Consider the following 22,970-nt stretch of genomic DNA (forward strand, 5'->3'; position numbering starts at 1 on the left):
AGTAACATGCTAGTGCTGGCCATTTACGAGCCGCTTAGGAGGCAAACAAAAGCCTTCAGTGTGAAACTGTTTAGGGTCTTGTCAATTACAGGCTGCCCCCAAGTTATCAACTAATTAAAGTCACAGAGCTGAGCTCGTTAACTTGCCCTTTGCACTTTTTAGGGATGCACTGTGGAAAAAAGCAGCTCTGGAAGAGATCACTTTTTTTAGGCAATCTCTGCTCTGTGAGGGGGGGAAGGAGAAAAAAACAGGTCAGGCACAGGACAACACGTACTGACTGACTCTAAGGGTGAATATGTGACAGAGAGAGATGCTGCAAAGGTCATAAATGCAGGTATTGGTCGCAAAGTTACTTTTTCATCACCACCATAACCGCAGTTGCTGTCCAAGACAGTTGCTAAATGAGGACTACCTGTACCTCATTTGTTGTGGGAGAGGTATGTCTCCGTCATCTTCAGTCCTGCCATTTACTGCTTCTAGTCTGGTTTCGTCTGGAGGCTGTCCCTTCCTTGCCCAGCTTAGGTCTTGCAGCTGGCTGATTGACTGGGTCCTCATCAGTCCTTCCCCAAGTAGCTTGCCACGTGGCTTTTACAACTGCAGCCTGTTGTCAGTACCCACCGATCAGTTGGTGAACAGTTGTTGGGAGTCATCTTCACTTTTCCCCATTGCTAATTTTTTCCCTTGGTCTTCAAATTGGAGCTGAAAAGAAATCTGCTGCTTTTTTGTAAGAGACAGAGTGTAAGACTGAAGGGAGGGGTTTTCCTCCACAGGATAGGAGTAAGTCTTAAGCCTTTGACTTCTAGCTAGAAGAGTTAAGCCTTTTCTGTCATCTTTGCTGATGGAGAAAGAGGAGATTACAGTGTCAAAGATAAAGTATTTAGTTTATGCTGATGCATTGGGCACACTGTGTTGTACCTGAATCTTGAATTTAATTATTAATTGGCTGCCTAATATGTATGAAATTTATTTTCGAGGGGCACAATCACATCAATTAGTTTTTACCTTTTATATTATACAATAACAAGAGTTACTTTGGATCACTTTTAAGCAGTGCATAGTTTTCTATACATGGATGAATGAAGTAGACAAGCTTTTCACTTATTAAATTTTCCAGGCATGAACACGAATTTTAATGTGGAAGACTTTGTACATAATAAAAAGCTAGTTAGGCACAAGCTGTGTCAATTTAGTACTGCAGGAATGATGTATATAGTAGAAATTGAGGTGAAGCTCTTGCAAGAAAACTTAATCAACTGTTTACTCCTGGAGATTGCAAGAAAAATTATATATTGTTAAAAATATTACAGTATTTTTAAGAACAAAGATATTGCCCATTTGTTTCTCTCAAACATAGGAATATTCATCATTTTACATTGAACTAGTGTGGCAATCCGATTTGTAAATAAAAATAGCTTCTAGCATCTGTAGTTTCTTTTTCACTGCTGTTATCTGTAGAAACTGGAATTCCAGTGAGCTGGTCACCGGAGTTGGAATTAAGTGGTCTTGGATAATATTCAACCAGCATGATTTCACATTAAGAGCGAGCAGTTAAATGAAACTTCTTGTTCCCTGCTCTACATCACGCCCATATTATATATTAATTATATGATCATGCATACTGATACAAATGCATGTAAAATAAACACATTAACCTTCTACACCATATAGAAAGGGAGATGCTACTATTGGATCAGGGAACGTCAGCCCTTCGAAGTAGACCAGTCTAGGAAACCAAAGTCATGCATGCAAATTCTTTTATTATAAGGTTATAAAATCTTACAAGTCTGAATGCACGTTCTCCCTCCCTCCTTCCCTCCATTTATCTTTGTGCAAACTAGGGAGGGGCTTGTCTGAGACATTTTCTCAGGTTACAGTTCTGCCCTGGATTCAGGTTTCTTTTATCCGACCATTGTCTTGGTTGTGGCTCTTCCTCCTGTTCCTTGAGGTTATTCCTTCTGCCCATTGCAGGGAGTTATATTTCTCCCTACGATAGGATAAGCCAGAGTTCCATCCAGTCTTTTGGCTAAAGATGAAATGCCACATGTACTTTCCATTTTCCATGTCTTTTTGGTCAAATCAGAAACTGCCCTATCAGTCACTGTTCATAATTATGCCTTCTAACAGAATAGGGAACTACTCCCTGTGCAGTTGTAAGGGTGGAATTATTTTGTGTCTGTATATATATACAAACTATGAAGATCATACACTGAAAATGCTATAGATGAACCATTATGACACATCAGTTTAGGTCAGGAGAAGGAAATGGTATGAGTCTCTTTCCCAATTACACTCTCTTTTTAGGAGCACTACAACTTTCCCTTGAACAAACTAACCATCAGCTTCCTTGGGCACTTTCTCATTTATTTCTTCCTCATTTCTCCATTCTGCCTGGCTCTCACCTTTCTTCTCATCTCATGAGTGTCATTTTGGAATCAAAGATACATTTCTTAATCCACAGGATTAAGATGCATTCTCACAACATGTGCAAATCTTTTCTGACCTAGCAAGTTCTATACAGATCAAATGAAACAGATCATAAATGGCAGCTGAGCCCAAATGTTTACAGATTTGCCCAGCTGATTGATTCCTCTCAAAGGAAACGTGGAAGCATTAAAGTGATCACCAGAAATCCCAAGGTATTTCAAGCACTATATCCAGGCATAGCTGAAAATTGGCCTTAATTACATAAGCTGAGCATCCAGCTTATATTAATTTCTGGACACTCTTACTGGGGCGGAGGAGAGGATGAGGAAGGTTGGGGCACTATTAAAGCCTACAATCCAGCTATCAAGACATCAGTTATAAAAGTGCTATAGTTTGTGATACAGCATATGATTTTGCTTACAGATTCCAGGTTCAATTCTTGGCATCTCCAGGTAGGCTTGAGAAAGATTTCTGAGTAATCTGGAACTACTGCCCATCTTCTTTAGACAATACTTAGCAGGCAAAACCAATACTCTGGCATAAGGCTATATCCTTTACTTCTATTAAATTACTCCTCCTGCTTTATTCAGAATCATAAATCATGAGGCTTTGGAATCTTCTTTATTTTAAAGCAATCCTGGTAGAAATGCCATCTGAGGTACATACGATGCTTAAAAAACCAAGAAAGGGCCTTGATGCTCGAAGCTGTATGATGCTTACTCCTGTTCTTTGTAAGTCTCTGAGCATAAAGGAGTCCCACTGACAAAACAAGATCATTCTTGATTTAAACAGCTGTGCAATTTCAGCCATCAACCACCTTCCATCTGATATATTAAAACAATGTAATTGTCCAACAAAATAACTTTAAATACTAATCCATCAATTAAGCAGCCCAACAAATAGAAGAGTTGGGCACCTATACAGTGGGCGTGCAGTGCATTGTGCTGAGTATAATGTACAACTATGTAAGTCCCAGGCAGAAGTTAGGGAGGGTGATGGATGAAAGGGGCTCCTGGCTCTCTGGGAACAAGTTTGCTCACTTGAGGCCATGGGAGCTGACTTGGATGAGCAGAGAGTCAGTAAAGTTTATGGGTGATGCTGATGAAATAATGACTTCCCAGTCTGAGGATAACTCCTCTGCAGTTGTGGTCCAAAAACTCAAGAGAAAGGAAGTTCACTCTTGGGAAAAGAATTCCTTGGAAGACAGCAAGGAATCCACTTGTGCTGACCGTACCTTGAGGGAAGGGGCTCCTATTAATTATTGGGAAAATAGGGTGATTTGCTATCTGGATGCAAAGGCAGTAGGTAACATGTATTTGCCTCAGTAGGCACCAACACGCCTATAGATGGGCATTGACTATATGAAGAAATATCGTGCTTTCTCAGCCTGTCCTCTGGAATGAGGTGCCCTAATATATGTGTGGCTCCTACCCGACAGCATTCCAGAAAGCCCTGGAGCCCGGCATGTCCTCCCAGCAGTGCGTTAGGGTGGTGGGGGCCCCTGTTGAATACATTTGGGTGTGAGAGTGCTGTTACTAAGACTCACCATCTATTCTTCTTTATTCCCTTTCTTAATGCATTGTTATTATATTGCATTCTTTATATTTTGTTTGGTTTTATTGTACACCACCCAGAGTCAGTTTGGAGCTGGATGCTGCCTAAATTGAATCAATTAAATTAAATAAATTAAAATGTAGTTTGCTGGATAGGATATTGAATGCCAGAACCACTGGGATAGCTTTCTCTGAAGTGTTATTGCTCACTCACCCAATGACAGAGCTGAACAGTTCTAAGGCATGTATGCAGCCATGTTTTGGGTAGTAGTGTTATGGCTTGTCAGACATGGGAGTACCATTTGGGAAAGCCAGAAGGGGCTTGATCCATTACTGAAGCAGACTTCCCATGCTGGGGATCAAGAGGTGAACATTGCTTTTCTGTGGCTGCATCTGGACTCTAGAGCAGTGTTTCTCAACCTTGGTGGCTTAAGGTGTGCTGGCTGTTCCTATTTTAACAGCTGCCTTGTATCATTCAGTACTTTTAGTTAAACTACTTTTATTTGTTTTAACTGATCACTAGTAGCCTGAAGGTTTTTTTTTTAAGTCAAGGCACAATAATTTTTAAATACACGCTTTAAATAATTGAAAATTATCATGAAATACACAAGTTTGTTGTAGTGTGTGGGAAACAAAACTAATAACAGCCACCAGTATTTCTTACAGATAAGACTTCTTTTGGAATACTGTTAGGTTTAGTCCACTATAACATTTGAGATAAGTTATTAGAAACAGAAAGCATCTAAGAGGAAAAATAGTTTCAGCTAAGGTATTTTCAATAGTCAGTCTTCTCCCTGCCCAAGATTAATAGCCTGTTTTTGAAATAAAGGAATCATAACATGAGAGAAAGTAAATTAGTTCAATCAATCCAGTATGAACAAAATACTGATTCTCACAGCAATTGGGGCAAGTTATCCCTGAAAATTGTACTTGAACTTCATAGGAAATCTTTCACTTGATCTGATTAGAAAAGAGCTGAGTTTGTTTAGAATAAAATGCCAAAAGAAGAAATGCTAAATATTTGTTCAAAGCAAGTATAACTTGAATGGAAAATATTAGGCTCAATATCCTCATTTATTTATTTATACTTCATCTATACTTCGAATTTAGTCACCGCCCATCTCACTTAGGGAGCAACTCTGGGCGACTCAGGGAGTAACTCATCTTTAATACCATGCCTTAAGAAAATAAACTGCAAACGGGGGGTGGGGAACTAACCCACAAGCAGCTCCCTGCTCTATGTCCAAAGAACATTTAACTTTACGTTTCCACTATGCAAAGAAATACAAATAACAGCTGATAATGCAGCAAAGAGAATGCAACTTATGTCTGATAGAATTTTTATTATTATTATTATTATTGGACAGATGAACTAAAATAAGCCAACAACATAATTATATGCCAACAGCCATCTTTCTAGCACAGTGGTGGCAGACTGTGTGCCCCCTTTCCATCCTGTCTCAGGCCCCCTTTGGTGAAAAATAAGCAGTCATGGCTTTTACCATGGGGTTGGGATTCCCCGCCCCCTCCCCACCAGGCTATTTTACCTTCTGGTATTTATCTCTAACAATACCAGAACCTTTGTGGGTGCTTTTGAGATCCACATGCTGAGGCCGGGGAGGCTGGGGCACCACCTCCCTTAAGTGCACTGGAAGCCTTATTGCTACTTCAGTTGGGCCAAAACTCTTTCCCGTTACAACCCAATGAAGGGTTAGATGCAAAAGGTCTGGGGGAAGGGAAGGAAAAAGGTCAGTTGAAGTAAAAACAAAGACAAATCTCAATGTTTCCCCCCACTTAAGCCACTTTACATGTTAAGTCACGTTTTACAACATTTTTTTAAAATGGCAGTACCACCATCTTAGAGAGGAAGAGAGACAGATAGAAGGGAGCTTGCATTCAAGGACAAGGACCACCTCCCCAGGGGAAGAGAAGTGGGGAGAATGGGGGGGAAAAAAAGGGAACACAAAAGCAGTAGCCCAAATGTGGTTCGTCTCTTAAAAACAGCACTCATAATCCATCTGGTAAGGAAGAGGAGGAAATAGGAGAGAAGAGGAGGGAAGGAACCTCCCCCCCGCCACCCCAGAACTGGTGCAACGTTTTGCCAAGGATGATGCATTTAACCAAAGCTCCATACAGTCCCATGTGTCTGCATGTCCTGTGGTGGCAGCACAATTGCTTAAGCTGTCATGGCTATGTATGTCTGTATATATATATACACATAAGCACATATACATACGCATACATCAGAGAATAGGGAGTATCTTCCTTTTTAAAAAGTGTTAGCGTTAGTTTTGTTCTGGTTGAGAAGACTCATCTCTCCTTCACGTGGTTCTGTGCTCCTGCACTGCTGCTGCTGCTGCCGCCTCCGCCGCCACCGCCGTTGCCACTGCCGTTACTGCTGCCGCTACTGCTCCCACTGCTGCTGCAGAGGATCTCTGTGAGGTCGTCCATGATGGTTGTTTCTTTAGGGTCCACCAGATTGAACTCTCGGATGAAAAGGATGAAGTGCACGTAAAGCGTGTTCAAATGTCCATGCAATTCCAGTGCCAGTGTTTCCTTGAAGTGTGACGAATAGATGTGGGCTAGCACGTGGAACAGATACTTGCAGATCTTCTTCACTAGGGATTCAAATGAGTTTGGGAATTCTTTGCCTGTTGTGAAAGTGAGGAGAGAGAAAAAGGAACAGAAACCACCATCTTCAGTTGAACTTCTGAAAATATTTGTTTACTTGAAAAATCCTCCTGAGGTGACTTACAAGCTATATGAACAGTAAGTAACAATTCAATAAATATTGCTTAAAACAAACAACGCATTGGTAGACTCCTTCCTGCAGGGCGGTTGGGGGGAAGGTCCTCTGGGGGAAAGAAGTCCAGCTAATTGGGCTTCTGCAAAGATTGTCAGCTGCCTTACTTCCTCCTCCTTCAGGGATATTTTCTACAGGGCAGGTGGTAGCAATGGCTCTCAGGTTGGGAGGTGGAGAGTCCAGGGGCTTTGCTGGGTCATAAACAACACCTGTTCAGACCACTGCACTGTATTTTTCGTCATTCAACTCCATTAGACACATACTACATTGTCAAGCTTGCAGTTGCTCAGAGCACGGTTTCTTGCTCTTTTTAGAGAAGGTGATTATTTCAGCCCCCAACCATAATAACTTGAAGATTTTGGATGGAAAGCATTTTTGGCCAAACCTTTACTGAACTAGAGCTAGCTAATGTAAAATGAGAAGTAGTAATGTGCATAAATGGAACAACATACAAATATTTTTTAAAGATCGTTTAATTTAAATTGGATCAAACACCAAAGAATCAACTGTAAGACACATACACTTATCAATATAGAATTTTTATATGCCAAAGCCATAAAGCCATATATTCTGTCTGAATTAGGCTTTTTCTGGGAGAAAACATACCATATTTTGTAGGAAAGACGTCCTCATCCGTCACTAACTTCTGCACTGAACTCATGACGAAGTCAACATATTGAGGGGCTGTACACTTGATCTTCTTTCCTCGCTCATCATACCAGTAGTATTGTCTGTGAAGAGAATGGTTAGCATGGTAAAATCTATTCTGGATATTGAAGTTACCACATAACCGGGGGAAGCTATGACCCATATGAAGCTCTCCTGACTATCTTTTGTGGTCCCCTTCCCCTCCTCCTCAGCTATCATTCGAAGCAGTCAGCAAAGAACTGGGGGGTTAAAAAAATTAACTGAAACGTAATGCCTTCAAATAATGGTGTTTAAATTCTCTTCTCTTTATACACAGCCTAAAGCACACCACACAAAGCCCAGCTGCAGCTCTCAACCTGAAAAAGTAGCTCATCTCAAGCCCACTGAAAAGCAAATAGTATTGCTTTAGCAGAGCAGCTAAAAATTCCAACTAAGGTTTTAGACTACTATTGATAGAGCTTAAGTACTCCATTATAATTTCAGAATGAATTCTGTGATACTAGAAATTGTATCACGGTTTCTTCTGTGTGAGTCCTGGTGGTGTGAGTGATAGGGCTGTAGTGGGATAAAGTCTTAGCAACTAACATCTATTTGTAAAGCAGTTCTATGATAACATAGAACGCCCTTGTTCCACTTTAAAAAGCGGATTCTGAGGCAGGAGAGTCTACTATAAGCTCTAATCTCCTCTTCCCCATCCTACATTTCAACTGCAGAAACATACTGAGAGGCCCAGGTCAGATTCTAGAATGCTGAGCCTTATTTTTAGGTGTGGTGACATAAGCCTTCAGCAATGTAGTATCCATAAACTATTTCATCACAGAATGACTACTTTAAAGATTTACTATGGACAGATGGACCCACTTCAGCTACAAATTTTAAGGGAATAATACATAACTGAAATAGAAATAAGCCTTTTAAAGAAATACATGAAAATGCAACAGCCCCCCACCCCCACCCCAAGTTAGCAAATGGGAATATTTGCTATCTTTAGTTCCAGGTCCATTGTAATTGAGAAAAGACATTTATAGATAGTTCTTAGAAATCTTGATTTAAAAAATTAATATCCCTCCTTAATCCCTCCCTCATATATGTTAGGGATTTAAACAGATTTGCACATTGCATTAAGTGGAATGTCTCTTCTTCATAAAATAAATTGAAATGTTGTCCAACTGATGAAAAATATTATGCTAAGGGCTTCCTGCCATGAATGGATGACTGTACTAACAGTCAACTGTTTACATAAATTCAAATTTAAAAATGAATATATGAACATATATATTCTGTTGAATTCATCTTACTGTGAACATTTCCTTCCATATTCAAATGCAGGTTTGCAGCTTATTAATGGAACACAAAAGCAAAAGCAAAATCATAAAATATAAGATTGCACAACTGAATACAGAATTTTAAGCTCTCAGATTCTGATTTGCAACAAGAGGCTGATACATGTAAATGCAGCAAATTTTGTATAGTAACATGAACTGTCAGGAGATGGCAGCATAACAACAGATAACTTTAGCATCTCACTTAATAGATCTCATAGCTAGCACATGTCAAACTATTCTTAAACATAAACTAAACTACATTTTATGTGCATCTTTAAATATAAATAGCAGCTCACAGTGGTGCTAATCATTGGAATTACTGCTGGGAGGGGAATTCAACCATTTCTGAGATGTGTCATCTCAATTCAAAAAACTCCTTCAAAGTAGAGATTTTCATCACAACCATATAAGTAAAGATTCTGTACCTTTCTATGACATTTTTAAAAAAGCATGCACATTACATGTGAAGACGCATTCATTCGTGGCCCTTCAGGATGGGTTAGTGAATTTTTTATGGAGCCAGGCACATGCCTAAGTCTAATACCAGCATTTGTAATTAACTTAATATATAATGAAGTCTTACACTGTTGAAGGAAAATAAATGACACATACTTAATTGTCATAGTTGTATTACTATTTGCAGAGCCAGTGCAGGGCGGTGGTTAAGATGTTGAACTAGATGCCCCTGTTTAAAGCCTGCCATGGAGGCTCACTGGGTGTCTTTGAGTTCAGCCCCACCTGTCCCAGAGGTGGTGCTTATGGAGAAAAAAATTAGAGGATGGAGTGCTGAGAACAATGACTTCTGAAGAAAATTGAATTTTTATAAATTCTACAAATAGGATTTTAAATTTAATGTTCTTCAGATTCAAGGAATAAGCTATGCAACTCCATTCATTGTGATGTTTATCATATGACAATTAAATACACTTATCAATCTTGGTGTTCAAGTAGCTTCAGCCTTTAGTATTCTAAATCAGCCAGCCCAATCTTGACCCCACTAGATACCAGCAAGACCATTGGCAATACTGGCTAGAAAAACACGTAGTCACAATTTTAACTGGATGGCAACAGACTGAAAGCAGCTGATTTACATTGTTACTGTTATCACCATTATTTGGTGAGAACCTTACTGTAAAAAGCAACATTAATTACCAATTTGTCAATTTCAGATCTTCTGTCTATGGAGCATGCCCTGACATTAAAATGCTTCTATCTAAATAAAAACACAATACTCCCATTCTTGATAGAAGAATTTGGCTCTTGATGAGATTTTATTTTAAAAAAAACCTTCAACCAAAGTGAACAGGGATGGAATTCCTCCAAATTCAAGCTGCTCTGATGGTGTGGATTATCAACATTAGTGAGTTACTGAGGAAACCATAAAACAAGACCAGGCTGCATTTCCAAAAGGGCAAGATTTCCTCTCCCAAATGTAAGTCTTTGTTTCTCTTGCCTAATTGTTGGAGATTAGCAGTTAGATAATATCCTTGCCAAGGGCCCTCCCTGTGTCTCATTTTCAAGAGGAGATTAAAGGGGAATATTCCAAAAACACATCTATTTTGTCATAATCCCAGATAGGACAAGCATACGTAAATGACCTTTCTTCATTTGTGCAGACTAACAAGGACAGAATGTGGGAAAATTTATAACATGCCTTTCTTTATCAACATGGATGAAGAAGCCCAGAAGTCATTCCAAAACACAAAGACTAAGAAACAACAGCAGTCTATGTCCCTGAGCCTGCAGGTTGAGAATAAAATAGATGTCTAAAATTTCAGTAGACAAGATAAATTTCTAATGCAAAAATGGACAACCTCGCAAGTATTCAGGATCCAAACACTTCCTGACCTTCTGAAAGGCCTTCTCTTTCTGAATGTTGAAGTCTTAGAATATGAGTGAGTGGCCTCTGTATTTTGGTCTGCTTTTCTAGGTGGTTCTGGTGCTCCCTCTGGCATAATTTATTTTACATATCTTCACCTCTGATAAATGGGAAGAAAAAAAAGCTTTTCTGTGTAGAAAAAAAAGTGAAACTGATAAAACCGGTATCTTTATAAAAACTTAGGCTAATGCCTACCATGCTCATCTTTGTGGAAGGTTCTTTCATGTACAAACAAAACTGTTTTGTGTGTATATATGTTAACAAATATTTGCTCAGAGCACAAAAATGGTACTTTGCACGCAACCGTTTTCAGAAACAGGGACAGACTATGAGATGTTTTCATAGTACTCAAAAGAGGATTTAAGTTGTGTCTTGTGTATTTTTAAACAGTTGTGAGTTGAAGAAAATGAATTCCATATGAAAATTTTCAAAAAGTTCAAAAGGCCAAAGAGAAAACAGTAGTAACAGGAAAGTCTTGCTTTGGGCAAATGACAGGGGAAGCGCCCATTTTAGCAAGAAGCAGACAAAAGAAAAGGTTAAACACTGAACTCTGACGCCTGTCTCTAAGTCATCTCAAAACTGCTGCTTGGATTGGCTCTATTCACTGTAGAAAATTTGGTGAGATCTGACCACAGACACTGGAATAAAATGGAACAATAATCTTAAAGACAGGTGAACCTTTAAGAAATAATCATCTATAGAGACATTTCCTGTTATAGCGTAGGAACAGCTAAACTGCCATACATGGCCACAGACAGACAGACACACACACACACACTCTCTTGCCATATGATCATTCATTATTCTATCATAGAACAAATATGCAAAGGTCAGCCAGTGGTAGACTCAACAGAAGCACAGCTATTGTTCTAATAGTACTAATTTGTGCCACAAAGATGTGTAGTTGTGGAGAATGTTATTTATTAATCAAAAGCACACAGAAAGGCTGCTGAATCTAAACAAGAAGGAAGTTCATGCAGACAAAATCTGAGCATACTCTCCAAGTCTTACATATTTTGTTTGTATCTGCAGGCTCCTAGGAAAATAGTAAGATAATACTATTTCTGTTGCTGGTTAATAATCATGCCACTGTTTTGTTCAATACATTATATTTTGTCTACCGGTAATAAAGGTAAACAAATAGCTAGTCCCGTTAGAAGAATTTTAAATTGTAGTTTTCATGGGAAATGTTCTAAAACCTATTTTAACTTTAAATATTTTCACACTATTTGATCATCTCCAATGCCCTTGTCTGTTCAAATTAATTGAGATGTAATGGGAGAAAAATTTGTTAATCATGTTCAACAGTAATGTACAGTGGTCTATTAAGCGATGCTCCCAGTATTTATTTATGTTTACTTGTTCAATTTTTATAGCTGCCCACCTCACATGCGTGACACTGGGCAGATACATGTTGATATGTTTTGATTTTTATTGCATACGTTTATGTTTTTAACTTGATTTACACATATGTGCAACTCAAAAATTGTTAGCGATTGAGCAGCTTATAAATCCAGTAACTAAATAAACAAATAAAAAGCAATTATATAGTAAATCTCTGGATAAAATCTTGGAATTCAGAGTATCTTACAATAAATAGAAGTACTAACCAACGTTGCCCACTTTCACCATTATCATTTATATCAGCAATGGAACCTTTAGTGCAAAAAATAGGGATATTCAGTATGTTGAAGGTTTGCAGGTTAATGGAAAGGAGCATTTTATTAGTCTTTTTGCAAATGGTATAGCCTTAATCATTTTGTAACTTTTGCAAGCAGTACCTATAATTCAAGCAACCTTATGGTCTTTTAGGAAGGTGGTTAATCAGTTATTCAAAATCTTTGTGTTTTTACATTTTAATATGGGTTTAAAAGCTAGAGTGATAATAAACTGTATGACTGTACCCAAAACTTTAAGAGCAATTTACCTATTTGGAAATTAAAATTCCTAACTATTTATGTAGGTTAAATAAACTGAATTATGTGTTAAATGGCTCAAAAGGAAAATCAGAAGTTGGGACAAAATTCAGCTTTTGTGCTTTGAAGTACTGCTGCTTTCAAGATACCTTTATTATCTAAGTATTATCTTTCAAGATACCTTTATTATCTATTATTATTATTTCAGGTTCTTTCAACCAGTGTATCTCCATCCAAATTTAAACAATGAAAAAATTACCTTTGTCCTTCATACATGTAAATAAAAAGCCAAGACTTTCTTTCTAGAGCAGATGATGGTAGACTGGATGTTCTCAACCTCAAGAAGTATTACGAAGCTGCACAATTGAGAAATATCATGGGAATGATAGCCAATATAGAACCTAAGTTATGGTTCTCTTTGAAGTTTCATGACAAATTTAAAAAAACAATTAAAATTTTTATCATTTTGTGTTCATTGTACTAAAGAGATGATCAATTCTGCTTTCAATTTATTTTTTAAGTTAGCTGTGGATATTTGGAGAAGATGGTAACTGCCTATCTCCCTTGATTTCACTATTTATATTTATGCAGATCACACTTTATGAGTGGAACAAATTGGAGGCTATAAAAGGGCAAAACCCCCCAACTGGGTTAGAATGGGAGATAGGCATTGTATAGGAACTTCTGTTCTGGTGGAACAGATAAAGTAAACATTTTCTGATTTCAGTCTTACCTGATTTCACTTGCTAGAACTATGTTCATTCTTATCTTCTCAACAAAACACCCAAAATTTCAAAAGGCAACTTACTAAATTTGAAAAATTAATTTCAGATATCAATACGTCAACTAGAGGGTTTATATCCAAACTGTGGTGGAAGGAGCACTCAGGGCTGTGACTCCCAAGTTCGGAAAGTGGCTCCAACAGATCCCAGGAACAACATCAGAGCTCTCTGTCCAGAAGATTGCAGTGCTAGGAACAGCTAAAATACTGTGCAGAACCCTCAAACTCCCAGGCCTCTGGTAGAGGACCTGAGATTGAGAATGACACATACCACTCATAGGGGTGAGAGGGGATAACCAACCCAAGTCAACTTGCCTCTTCCTTTGATCATCCTGTGCCTCCCTTCCACTTCTCTTCCTTTTGCTATCACTGCCAACTTTGCTTTTTCCCTGCTGTCCCCACCTGGAACACCTGTACCAGGATGAAAATCACATGGTTTGGGTTTGGATGGAACAAACACTTTGGTCCAGGAACAGATCACCTCAACCTGGCTGCCGCATGGACAGAACAATCTGTGCATGGAACATATCACATGTATATCACATGTTCCTATGCTAACCACTTTGGCCTGTAGATGAAAGTTCATGGGATTGAGTGATCTTCCAAAAGAGAGCCTCAGCCCATAGAAAACTAGATGCGTGAGAAATTTTAGCCTAGCAGAATCATTGGGATTGTTGTTTTCTTTGCAAAGTATGTTATTTCATATAGAATAAACATTCAAACATATGAACCTTCAACCGAAGTAGGAAATAGTCTATTCCAGACACACTTATCTGGGACTTGTGTTTAAAACAGATGAAAAGAAGTACAACCTTACATTAGGCATGATGGACTGAAGTATTAAGGATTCCTAAACCTAGTGATCACTAGTGAGATATAATACTGCTCCTGAGCCAAGCATACGGTAGATAAGAGGACAGCATGAGTTTAGAGTGAATGAATCTGCCAGCTCTTTTATTCTTCTCCAAAGACTTCAGCCTCATAAAAACATAAATGAAATTATCAAATGCAGTCAGTGAGCTGGGGTGTGGGATTGTCTCTGGAGCAGACCCAGAAGCAATAGATAGGAGGAGAGCACTCTCAAAAAAGTCACTGAATCAATCCATCACCTGAATCAGGCAGCAGATAATTTAAAAGTGATTATTTAAAAGACGCAGTTCCATAGTAAGCATATACAGCAGATATTAATGAAAACTAGATCAAAACAGTGCCTAAACCAATACACAGAAGAGTGTAGCTGCAAACTGAAGCAGCCAGGGTTTGGGTCTAGTGGTTAAGGCACCAGGCTAGAAACCGGGGGACTGAGAGTTCTAGTCCCACCTTAGGCATGAAAACCAGCTGGGTGCCCTTGGGCCAGTCACGCTCTCTCAGCCCAACTCACCTCACAGGGTTGTTGTTGTGGGGAAAATAGGAGGAGGAAGGAGTATTGGGTATGTTCACCACCTTGAGTTATTTATAAAATAATAAAGGTGGGATAGAAAATAAATTTAAAAAAATAGTAAGCGACTGAGTCAGAGAGATCATTAGTATGGATGTTGAAATCAACCAAGAGCTAAGTGAAGGGGCTGACTGAAGTCTGAACTGATATATGAAGAGATGTAAGAAAGCCTCGTGTGGCGCATGGTGGTAGGCAGCAGTATTGCAACCGAAACTCTCCCCACGACCCGAGTTTGATCCCAGCGGAAGCTGAATTCTCGGGTAGCCATCTCAGGTCAACTCAGCCTTCCATCCTTCTGAGGTCAGTAAAATGAGTACCCAGCTTGCTGGGGAAGGCCACGACTGGGGAAGGCAATGGCAAACCACCCCGCTATAGTCTGCCAAGAAAATGTCGCAAAAGTGGCATCCCCCCAAAGGGGCAGACATGACTCGGTGCTTGCACAGGGGACCTTTCACCCTTCACAAGAAAGCGATACAGAACTGCAGCCAAAATGCAAAGAACTCCACAGAACAAAGTATAGGCTGAAATGGGCAGGATTTGGAAAGACTCTTTCAGTGAGAGAAAGTGACTACAAGGATTATAAGAGAAAAAGATAATGCAGGCTGATTCAGGTAAGTATTTTTCTATGCTGTTGTGCTCTGGCCCTCCCATGCTGGGAAATGTGGATGCCATTCCTGAGTGAGTACTCTAATCTCTTGAATCCAAATGAAATCTCACAGAACAGGAAGTTCCATTTTAGCCTTCTGAATTGACTGATATCTTTTTTTAAAAGGCTAATTTTTTTGGCATGCCATCCCACAAAAACTACCACTTTACTTGTCCTTAGGAATATCAAGCTAGAAGGGTGAATGTTAGGTAGATCTTACCTTTTATTAACATTGTTTGAAGTCCAGTGACAATGCTACTTGCATTACCTTTTTCCATATGAATTCTGAGCTAACAGCACTTTCTTCTTTCGAAAGTAATGATAAAGTAATGTATTTTTTTTACACTCTGAAGAATTTACTGCTTTTCAAAACATTCATCCTCAGAGGGAACATTATTTTTCATCCCGCAGTTGGGAAAGGCAAACCATTCATGCCATCAAAGCACAACAAACAAGCCAGGACTTACGTATTGCACACTGCCATGGTCTGACACGACTCTCCTGTACAGAATTCAGAGATGGTACTATACTGTAAATTGATATGGTGGAAAAACGTTGTTGCTGAAAGACAAAAGAACACCAAACACCATTACTACTCTGCATGTTTGGATGCTACAAAAAGTGGTTTATGAGCTGTGAAATTAAACCTAAGTGAAATGGTTCATTCAGCATTATCACAACCAGCCAAACTTTTTCTTGTTGGAAATTGTATTAGCCATAGTTGGGCCTGAGTATGTATCTTAGGGAATGCCCTTCTCCAATAGTTTCTCCCCAGACTATCTGAACAACTAGGCAGCACCTTCTAACGGTCCCCCTGCTACCAGTAAGGACAAAGGAGGGTGCCCAATGGTGGACATTCTCTGTAGCAGTTCCCTTCCCTTAGAAGGGTTTGTCCATGAGGCAAGGATAGCCCCTACTTACCCAGCCTTCAAGGAGGAGGTGAATACATGGCTTTTCTAGAAGGGTTTTGGGGATTAATTATAACCAGCGGTGCCATACGCATTAAATTTTAGTTTATTACTTTTAGCATTTAATATACATTGGAGAATTAAGTTCTGGGATACTATTTTAATTATATTGATTTTGTATATTGTGTTCTATGTATGTTCTGAAAGCTGCTTACAGTATGTTTGGTTTCAGACGATAGACCAATCCAATAAATAAATAAATGTGCTTAACTGTGCTTTAGTAGAATGGAAGTGGGGGGGGGGGTATAAACAGGTGCAAACAGTTGGATAGTCTATGTCAATCTCTATCTAGTTACCTAAGAGTGGAACATTTTCTCCTATTTCGAAAACATGTGAAGAAAAATAGCCAAAACAGGCCTTCATACATGAGGATTTTTGATATTGTGAACTCTTGTGTGGCTTGCACTAGTATGAAGCTGACTGCTGCATTCTGCAGGACTTGCAATTTTGGACACTTTTCAGGGGTACCCCGTGTAAAGCATACTGCAGTAATCAAGATGGGCTGTACCCAAGGCCAAGTCTAACTGGCTTGGCTCAGGAAGAATAGCCACAGTTGTGCAAACATGCTCTTCTTCATAGCTGCCATCTGCAAATCCACTGACATCTGGAGATCAAGGATCAAGCCCAAAGTGTAAACTTGCTTTTTCTGAGGGGGCCCAAAACAGGCTTCACCTCAATCTCTGAATCCAACAGGACCTCTTGTTTGTCTGGATTTAATTTCTGCCTGTTCTCCCTCATTTACCCCATCATCAAGATTAGGTTGAAGGGGCCTGACTACTTCCTTAAAGTTGAATGATAACAAGCAGTAGAGCTACAGTAGGTATCATCAGCATACTGATGGCAGATCCTCCTCCAAAGCTCTGAATGAATTCCCCCATGGTTTCATATAGATGAAACATAGAGTCAAGACAGGACCCTGTGGAATACCACAGATCAACAGCCCCAGGTGTCAAATGGTAGTTCCCTAGTACTACCTATGAGCACATCCCAACAGGAAGGACCAGAATCACTGTAAAATCAAAACCCCTAAGGCTCAACTCTATCAGATAGTCTACAGGGATAATATGGTTAATGGTACTGAAAGCTGATGAGAGGTCTAGGAGAGCTAGCATGGTGACACTCCCCCATTTGGTCAATGGTATAGGTCATCCACCAAGATGACCAAAGCAGCATGAATACTGTATCCTGGACAAAATCCTGGCTGAAATAGATCCAGATAACCAGTTTTTCCCAGTTTGGAGCTGTGATATGGCCACTTTCTTAATTATAATATTTAACCCTGGTCTCTAATTTTAGAGATCTTCCGGGTCAAGGAAGAAGAGGACTTATAACTGCCTCCTGTAAGCCATGTCTTCTAGCAGTCTGGACTGGAAACAGTTAATTCAAAGAACAAATCTTTCAGAACTCTGACTTCCAGCAAGGACTCTTCTTTCAAATAAGAAACCTATATATAGTGTCCTAACAGTCAGAAATCACGCTGAGACGAGGAGTAGGTCTCTAGTGTTTATTACTGCCACATAAAACAGAATCTTAACAAACTGAAGAAGTGTGGGAAAAACCCAGACAGATAAACCCCGAAAGCTAAGGCGGGTCTGATCTGTGTCTCTTTGAATGGCTGCTTAACTCCTCAGTACTACGCATGCGTTTTCCCCCCTGGATAGAGGCCTCCTCCTGCTCGCCATCAGTACTCATGACATATAGGCAACTTAAGGAGGCAAGATTCCACTTCATTTTCTCATGCTCTTTGTATGGGAAGAGGCTTGCTTCTTGTGAAAGTGGTATAGTCTGAATGTGTTAGGGAAATGGCTACTAGGCTTCTGTCAGTCTGAGAACACCTCTGAAAGTAGAAAAGAACTCATCTCACATGGAAGAAGGCACTGAGCACTTTTCTCAGTCATGGGTCCAGTCCAAAAGCAGATGATTTAATCAGCCAGGAGGAACAAACATTGAGCAAGCAGGTGGTGGCTCTCTCTTTCTACATACCCTGTCCACATCCTTGAGATCTATGAGCTGAAAATCCATATGAGCATGACAACCTATTGCCAAGGCTACCCCTATGTCATGCCCCACCACTGGAGAAAATGAGCCAAATCCAATAGATTTGGATTTTTTTCAGAAATTTAGAATACGGTACTTGTTTTATAAATATCAAAACAAATACAGTGATTATTTTCATTTTACTGAACATTAACAGCCCGCCATTTATCAACTCTTTTAATTAAGAACATCTATGATTATGAAAAAAAGCCACCACAATGTTTAGTTATTGCAACTTTCATAATACTTACTGTTGCTAGCTAGCCACTCATTAAGATCTATTTCACGTGGTAATATAACTAACTCTTTGAATTCAAAGTCAGTAATCCTGGACTTCGTATATTCTGGTTCAAGATACAATTTCTTTTCTTCTATTGCAGGCTTTTTACCATTTGGTTTTCCCTTGGATTTCCTGCAAAAGAAAAGGAAAAAAAAATCAGATCATGGATTAAAATTGGAAATGTAGGTTATCTAAACTTATGCTTTTCCAACTTAATCTGAACCCTGATTGTGAGATGGAATTGGTCAATCTGGCAAATCTTATCTGACCTGAGGTGGGACAGAGAGATCTGCTTCTCCATGTCTCCAATTCAAAATCTTCCATCTAGCCCCACCTCTTATATGGACTTCAGGAGCCCAGCATGCAGAAAATCAAAAGGTTTTAACACACACACACACACACACACACACACACACACACACACACTTTTAAAGACTTGCTCACATAATAAACCATGCTGGGGAGAGGAAACAATGAATTCAAGAATTGGGAGGACCTTCCTCAAATAGGATGATTCTTGTGAACAGTTGCGTATGGATGAATAGCAAGATTGGGATGGTCACAGAGGAGGTAAAAAGAGAAGCTGAAGTATTTGCCATCACTGTAGTCATGCCACACTGCCATGAAGGTTCTTTTTGTGTGTGGCTAAGAGAGCAGCAACCCCCTCTTTTGCACAGTTCTAATCCCTAATTGTCATCCCATTCTGTTGAAAAGCAAAAGAACTTTATGCATGTGTACTTCAATAATCCAGATTGTAAAATAATGTTTTCAACTTCCAAAATTCTTAACCATGCTAGCTGAGAATTCTGGGAGCTGAAGTTCACACAACAAGGAGGAGTCCAGGATGAAGAATGCTATTTCAGATAATAGGAGAATGAAGTTTTTGCTTTTTATAATCCTAGCATAATCCCTAATATATATTCCATGGCTATGTGTGTATCTTTCACAAAAGTTTTCTACCTCTTTCCTTTCCCTGGCATATCATGAAACATGAGCAATCTATTTCATTGAAGCCTCCTTCTGCCAGAAGATCAATTAATGCTGTGTTCTGTAATATAAATGTTCATTTTAGAAGGCTGCAGCTTAAAAATGTAAAGCCAACCATAATGTCAATGAATTGCCAAGTTGGCATTCTAGATTCTTAAATACACACAATATCTTGGTCACCAACAGTTTTTCAGTACTGGTAACAAACTGCTAAAAATTAAAAAAAAGATATATGGAACTTCAAAAGTCTGATTTCAATGATGTTGTATTTGTTTGTTGACTCTGAATTATGTTAAAATAAATCTGCAAGTCCCATGTTTTTGTAAGAGTCACTGCTGTTGTACCACTGGTTTTTTTTTTTTTTTTAGTATTTTACATTTAATATATTTGATGAAGTAAGATTCTGACTCTTAAATTTCATTCTTTTCATTTACATCCCAATTTTTCTCCAGAGACCTCAGGGCTGTGAAGCTCAGATTCCTAGGCTGTCTCCCATCAGATCATACTTGTGCTTCTCCACTGGCCTCCATTCAAGCCAAGTCATGATTCAAATGCCAAATACTACTCAGCAAAAAGGAATGTGGAGATTCATGCACTCGTGGAAAACCTGAATCTTTATTTCTTGGTGTAACTAACTACAACCATTTGAGGCCATCAGATTGATCTCTTTTTCTCCTGCAGTGCCAAGCTACAATCATGGATCCATTTATCCTACTAGTAAACAGTACAAATCCAGTTGAAACAAAGCTAGCTAAGAAAGCAAACCACCCTGTGTTTGTCTCATTCCAAAGAGAGCCCTGTTAAACCTCTTGAAAGCTGCAGACAAACTGGCTGGAGGAGAGTGGTATGTTCTTTAAGGAAAATCTCATTATAGAAAAGGATTTAAAAAGCTATAGAATAGACAAAGAACAAAGAATGAACTAGTCTTAAAAATAATGTTTGCCAAAATTGCAATTACTTGAAAAATTGAGTGAGGTGAAGCTAATAATGCAGAGACCTCAGCCTGAGGTGTAATCATAATGGATTTCTTGCTCCAGTAACAGGTTAAACTAAGTGACCTTTGAGCATCCTTTCAATCTGATGCTTCTGTATATCCAACTCTGGGTAAAGTTTAAAGGCACACTGCACAAACATGGACCAATTTTTTGCCACATTCAGTGAGATTGTTTTAATAGAATTTCTCTCTGGATTGAAGCAAATGTGGGGTGGTTTACTTTCTTGGCCAGTTTCAGGTGAAATGCCTCATTTCAACTAGATTGGCACTATTTACTAAGCAGGATAAGCTGGAAATTGACACTGCTGGGTGAGGAAAACATTATAGATCCTGCTTCAAATTATTATAGTTGAGCCATTCACAGTAGCAAGAAAAGGCGGTACTACTGTTTTCTCATGGTGGAAAACACAATACTAAAGATAAAAATTGAGATTGTTACATTTCTTCATTTAAGCTGGAAGACTGTTGCTACTTCAAAGGTGAGATTGAAAAATTACATTCTACACTTTTAGGCAAGAACAAATATCCACAAGGAGGAAGGGAAGAGGATAAAGAAGACATTATTGAGTCAAGAAGCCAAACAGCAATCATAAGGTAAACATGCAAACAATCAGGGAGATATTTTAAGAAGCAAAGAGCTTGAAATTAAAAATAAACAAAACATGACTGGTTATATAATTAATATTAAAGCCTGCTTACTCAGAACGTATGCAATTTGTTGAGCTATGTTTTCAGCTTGACAACACAATATAAAGCATCCAAGGGTCTCAGTTATTTGGGACTGGAAGGCACATTTGATATTTTAGGAGCATTCATGAAACACCATCAACCAGCAAGCAAACTAGTGATGTTGCTCTCTGCTCCCACTCAAGACTCTAAAAACTGCCTACCATTCCAATGTTCTTTCATCTTTGAGGGAGCAAGTGGGCACAATTCTAAACCAAGCACTGAGCTGTAGACAGTTATATTTATTTCCTAAGAATGCTTATGGTGATGCTGAAGGCCAGTGCTTCGCAGAATGACAACTTGGACTCCAAAGGAAGTGTCCATGGGCACAATGGTGCACACAAGCAACATATTTGGGGAATTAGCATTCTTTTTAACAGAGTGAAGTTTTCTACAAACAGTGCTGTGACGATATCACATGAAGGAAATAAAATATGCTCACTGCACTTTCCCTAGGAAACCATGATGATCTTTGGGGAAACAACATGTTTGAAAGAGCTGAAAGTGTGTTTTATAAAAGAGCAGAGAATTCATATTTTCTAACTCCCAAGAACTTCAATTTGGGGTAGACAGCTGTTTGAAATACTGGCTATTTTTCAGTTCTGCCGAATCCTGGCATCCTGTTTATGTCCATAAATGTGCTGGGCAAAACAACCAAGCTATTCACACTAAAATTATTCACAAGTCATCTTGCAACATCTATGCACTCTTCTGTATCACAAGATATTCTTTCTACCAGTACCTAATTAATCTGTAATCCTTCCATTAAAAATACAGAAACTTAGACATAAGAGTTAAAAAGGCCAATGAAAAGTCTATTTCATGATGTTTAAATGTCAGTTAGCATTCCAGCTTAAGGGCAGGATTTTTTTTTTTTGGTGGCTCAAAGTCAGTTTAAATCTCTTACGGTCTCTAAGGTAATAAAACTCAATTACTGTAGCCAGTGAAAACAAAAGTGCAAACAAGTTGTTTCTCAAGGAGCAACTGATCCAAAAGCTACCTTTAAAACTCAAACCAAACTTGATAGGAATGACATAGGCACAAATGAGAGAAAAGAAAGGAGGGCAAAACAGAAATGAATGCCAGGAAAATGGTGGGAAACTGTGCAATAGATAAGGATGTGTTGTTTTTGTCTTACACACAAACATACCAACCCATTTCATATATAGTTGAGAAGAACCAGTGTTGGAAAAACTTCACTTCTCTTCACTTTTTAGATATGCATTGATAGTTTTAAAAGTTTGGTGATGTTTAAAACTTGTAAACCAACTTTCAAACACACCTGGTTGAGTTTCACAGATGGAAACTTAGGACTCATTATTTTGTACCTGGAAACTGATATCATGGAATAAAGATCACACACATATCCCGTCAATAGTGAAAGGCTCAAGCATAACTAAATACCTCTTTTATAAGAATGCACTATTGATTGATTTATCTATCAAGTTTGTCACCGCCCATCTCCTCCCACCAGAGGGACTCTGGGTGGTTTACAACAAAGTAATCAATAAAACTATAAATATACAATATAATTAATATATAAAAATACAATATATAAAAATGCG

The 22,970-nt window shown here is 38.8% G+C and overlaps 1 protein-coding gene across 3 annotated transcripts in view; it reads right to left on the reverse strand.

Moving 5' to 3' along the window:
* Positions 1 to 5,049: 5,049 nt before the first annotated feature.
* MOB2 (MOB kinase activator 2) overlaps positions 5,050 to 22,970 on the reverse strand; it is a 114,815-nt gene continuing 96,894 nt past the window's right edge. For all 3 annotated transcript variants that reach the window (XM_063289329.1, XM_063289328.1, XM_063289327.1), the window contains exons 2-5: positions 18,670 to 18,830; positions 15,881 to 15,974; positions 7,387 to 7,511; positions 5,050 to 6,628 (exon numbers count right to left, since the gene is read on the reverse strand). In XM_063289329.1, the coding sequence (XP_063145399.1) occupies positions 6,288 to 6,628; positions 7,387 to 7,511; positions 15,881 to 15,974; positions 18,670 to 18,830 (721 nt within the window). In that variant the 3' untranslated portion in view covers positions 5,050 to 6,287. The remainder of the gene's footprint in view (positions 6,629 to 7,386; positions 7,512 to 15,880; positions 15,975 to 18,669; positions 18,831 to 22,970) is intronic.

This window comes from Candoia aspera, chromosome 1 (assembly GCF_035149785.1).
Source record: "Candoia aspera isolate rCanAsp1 chromosome 1, rCanAsp1.hap2, whole genome shotgun sequence".
NCBI lineage: Eukaryota > Metazoa > Chordata > Lepidosauria > Squamata > Boidae > Candoia > Candoia aspera.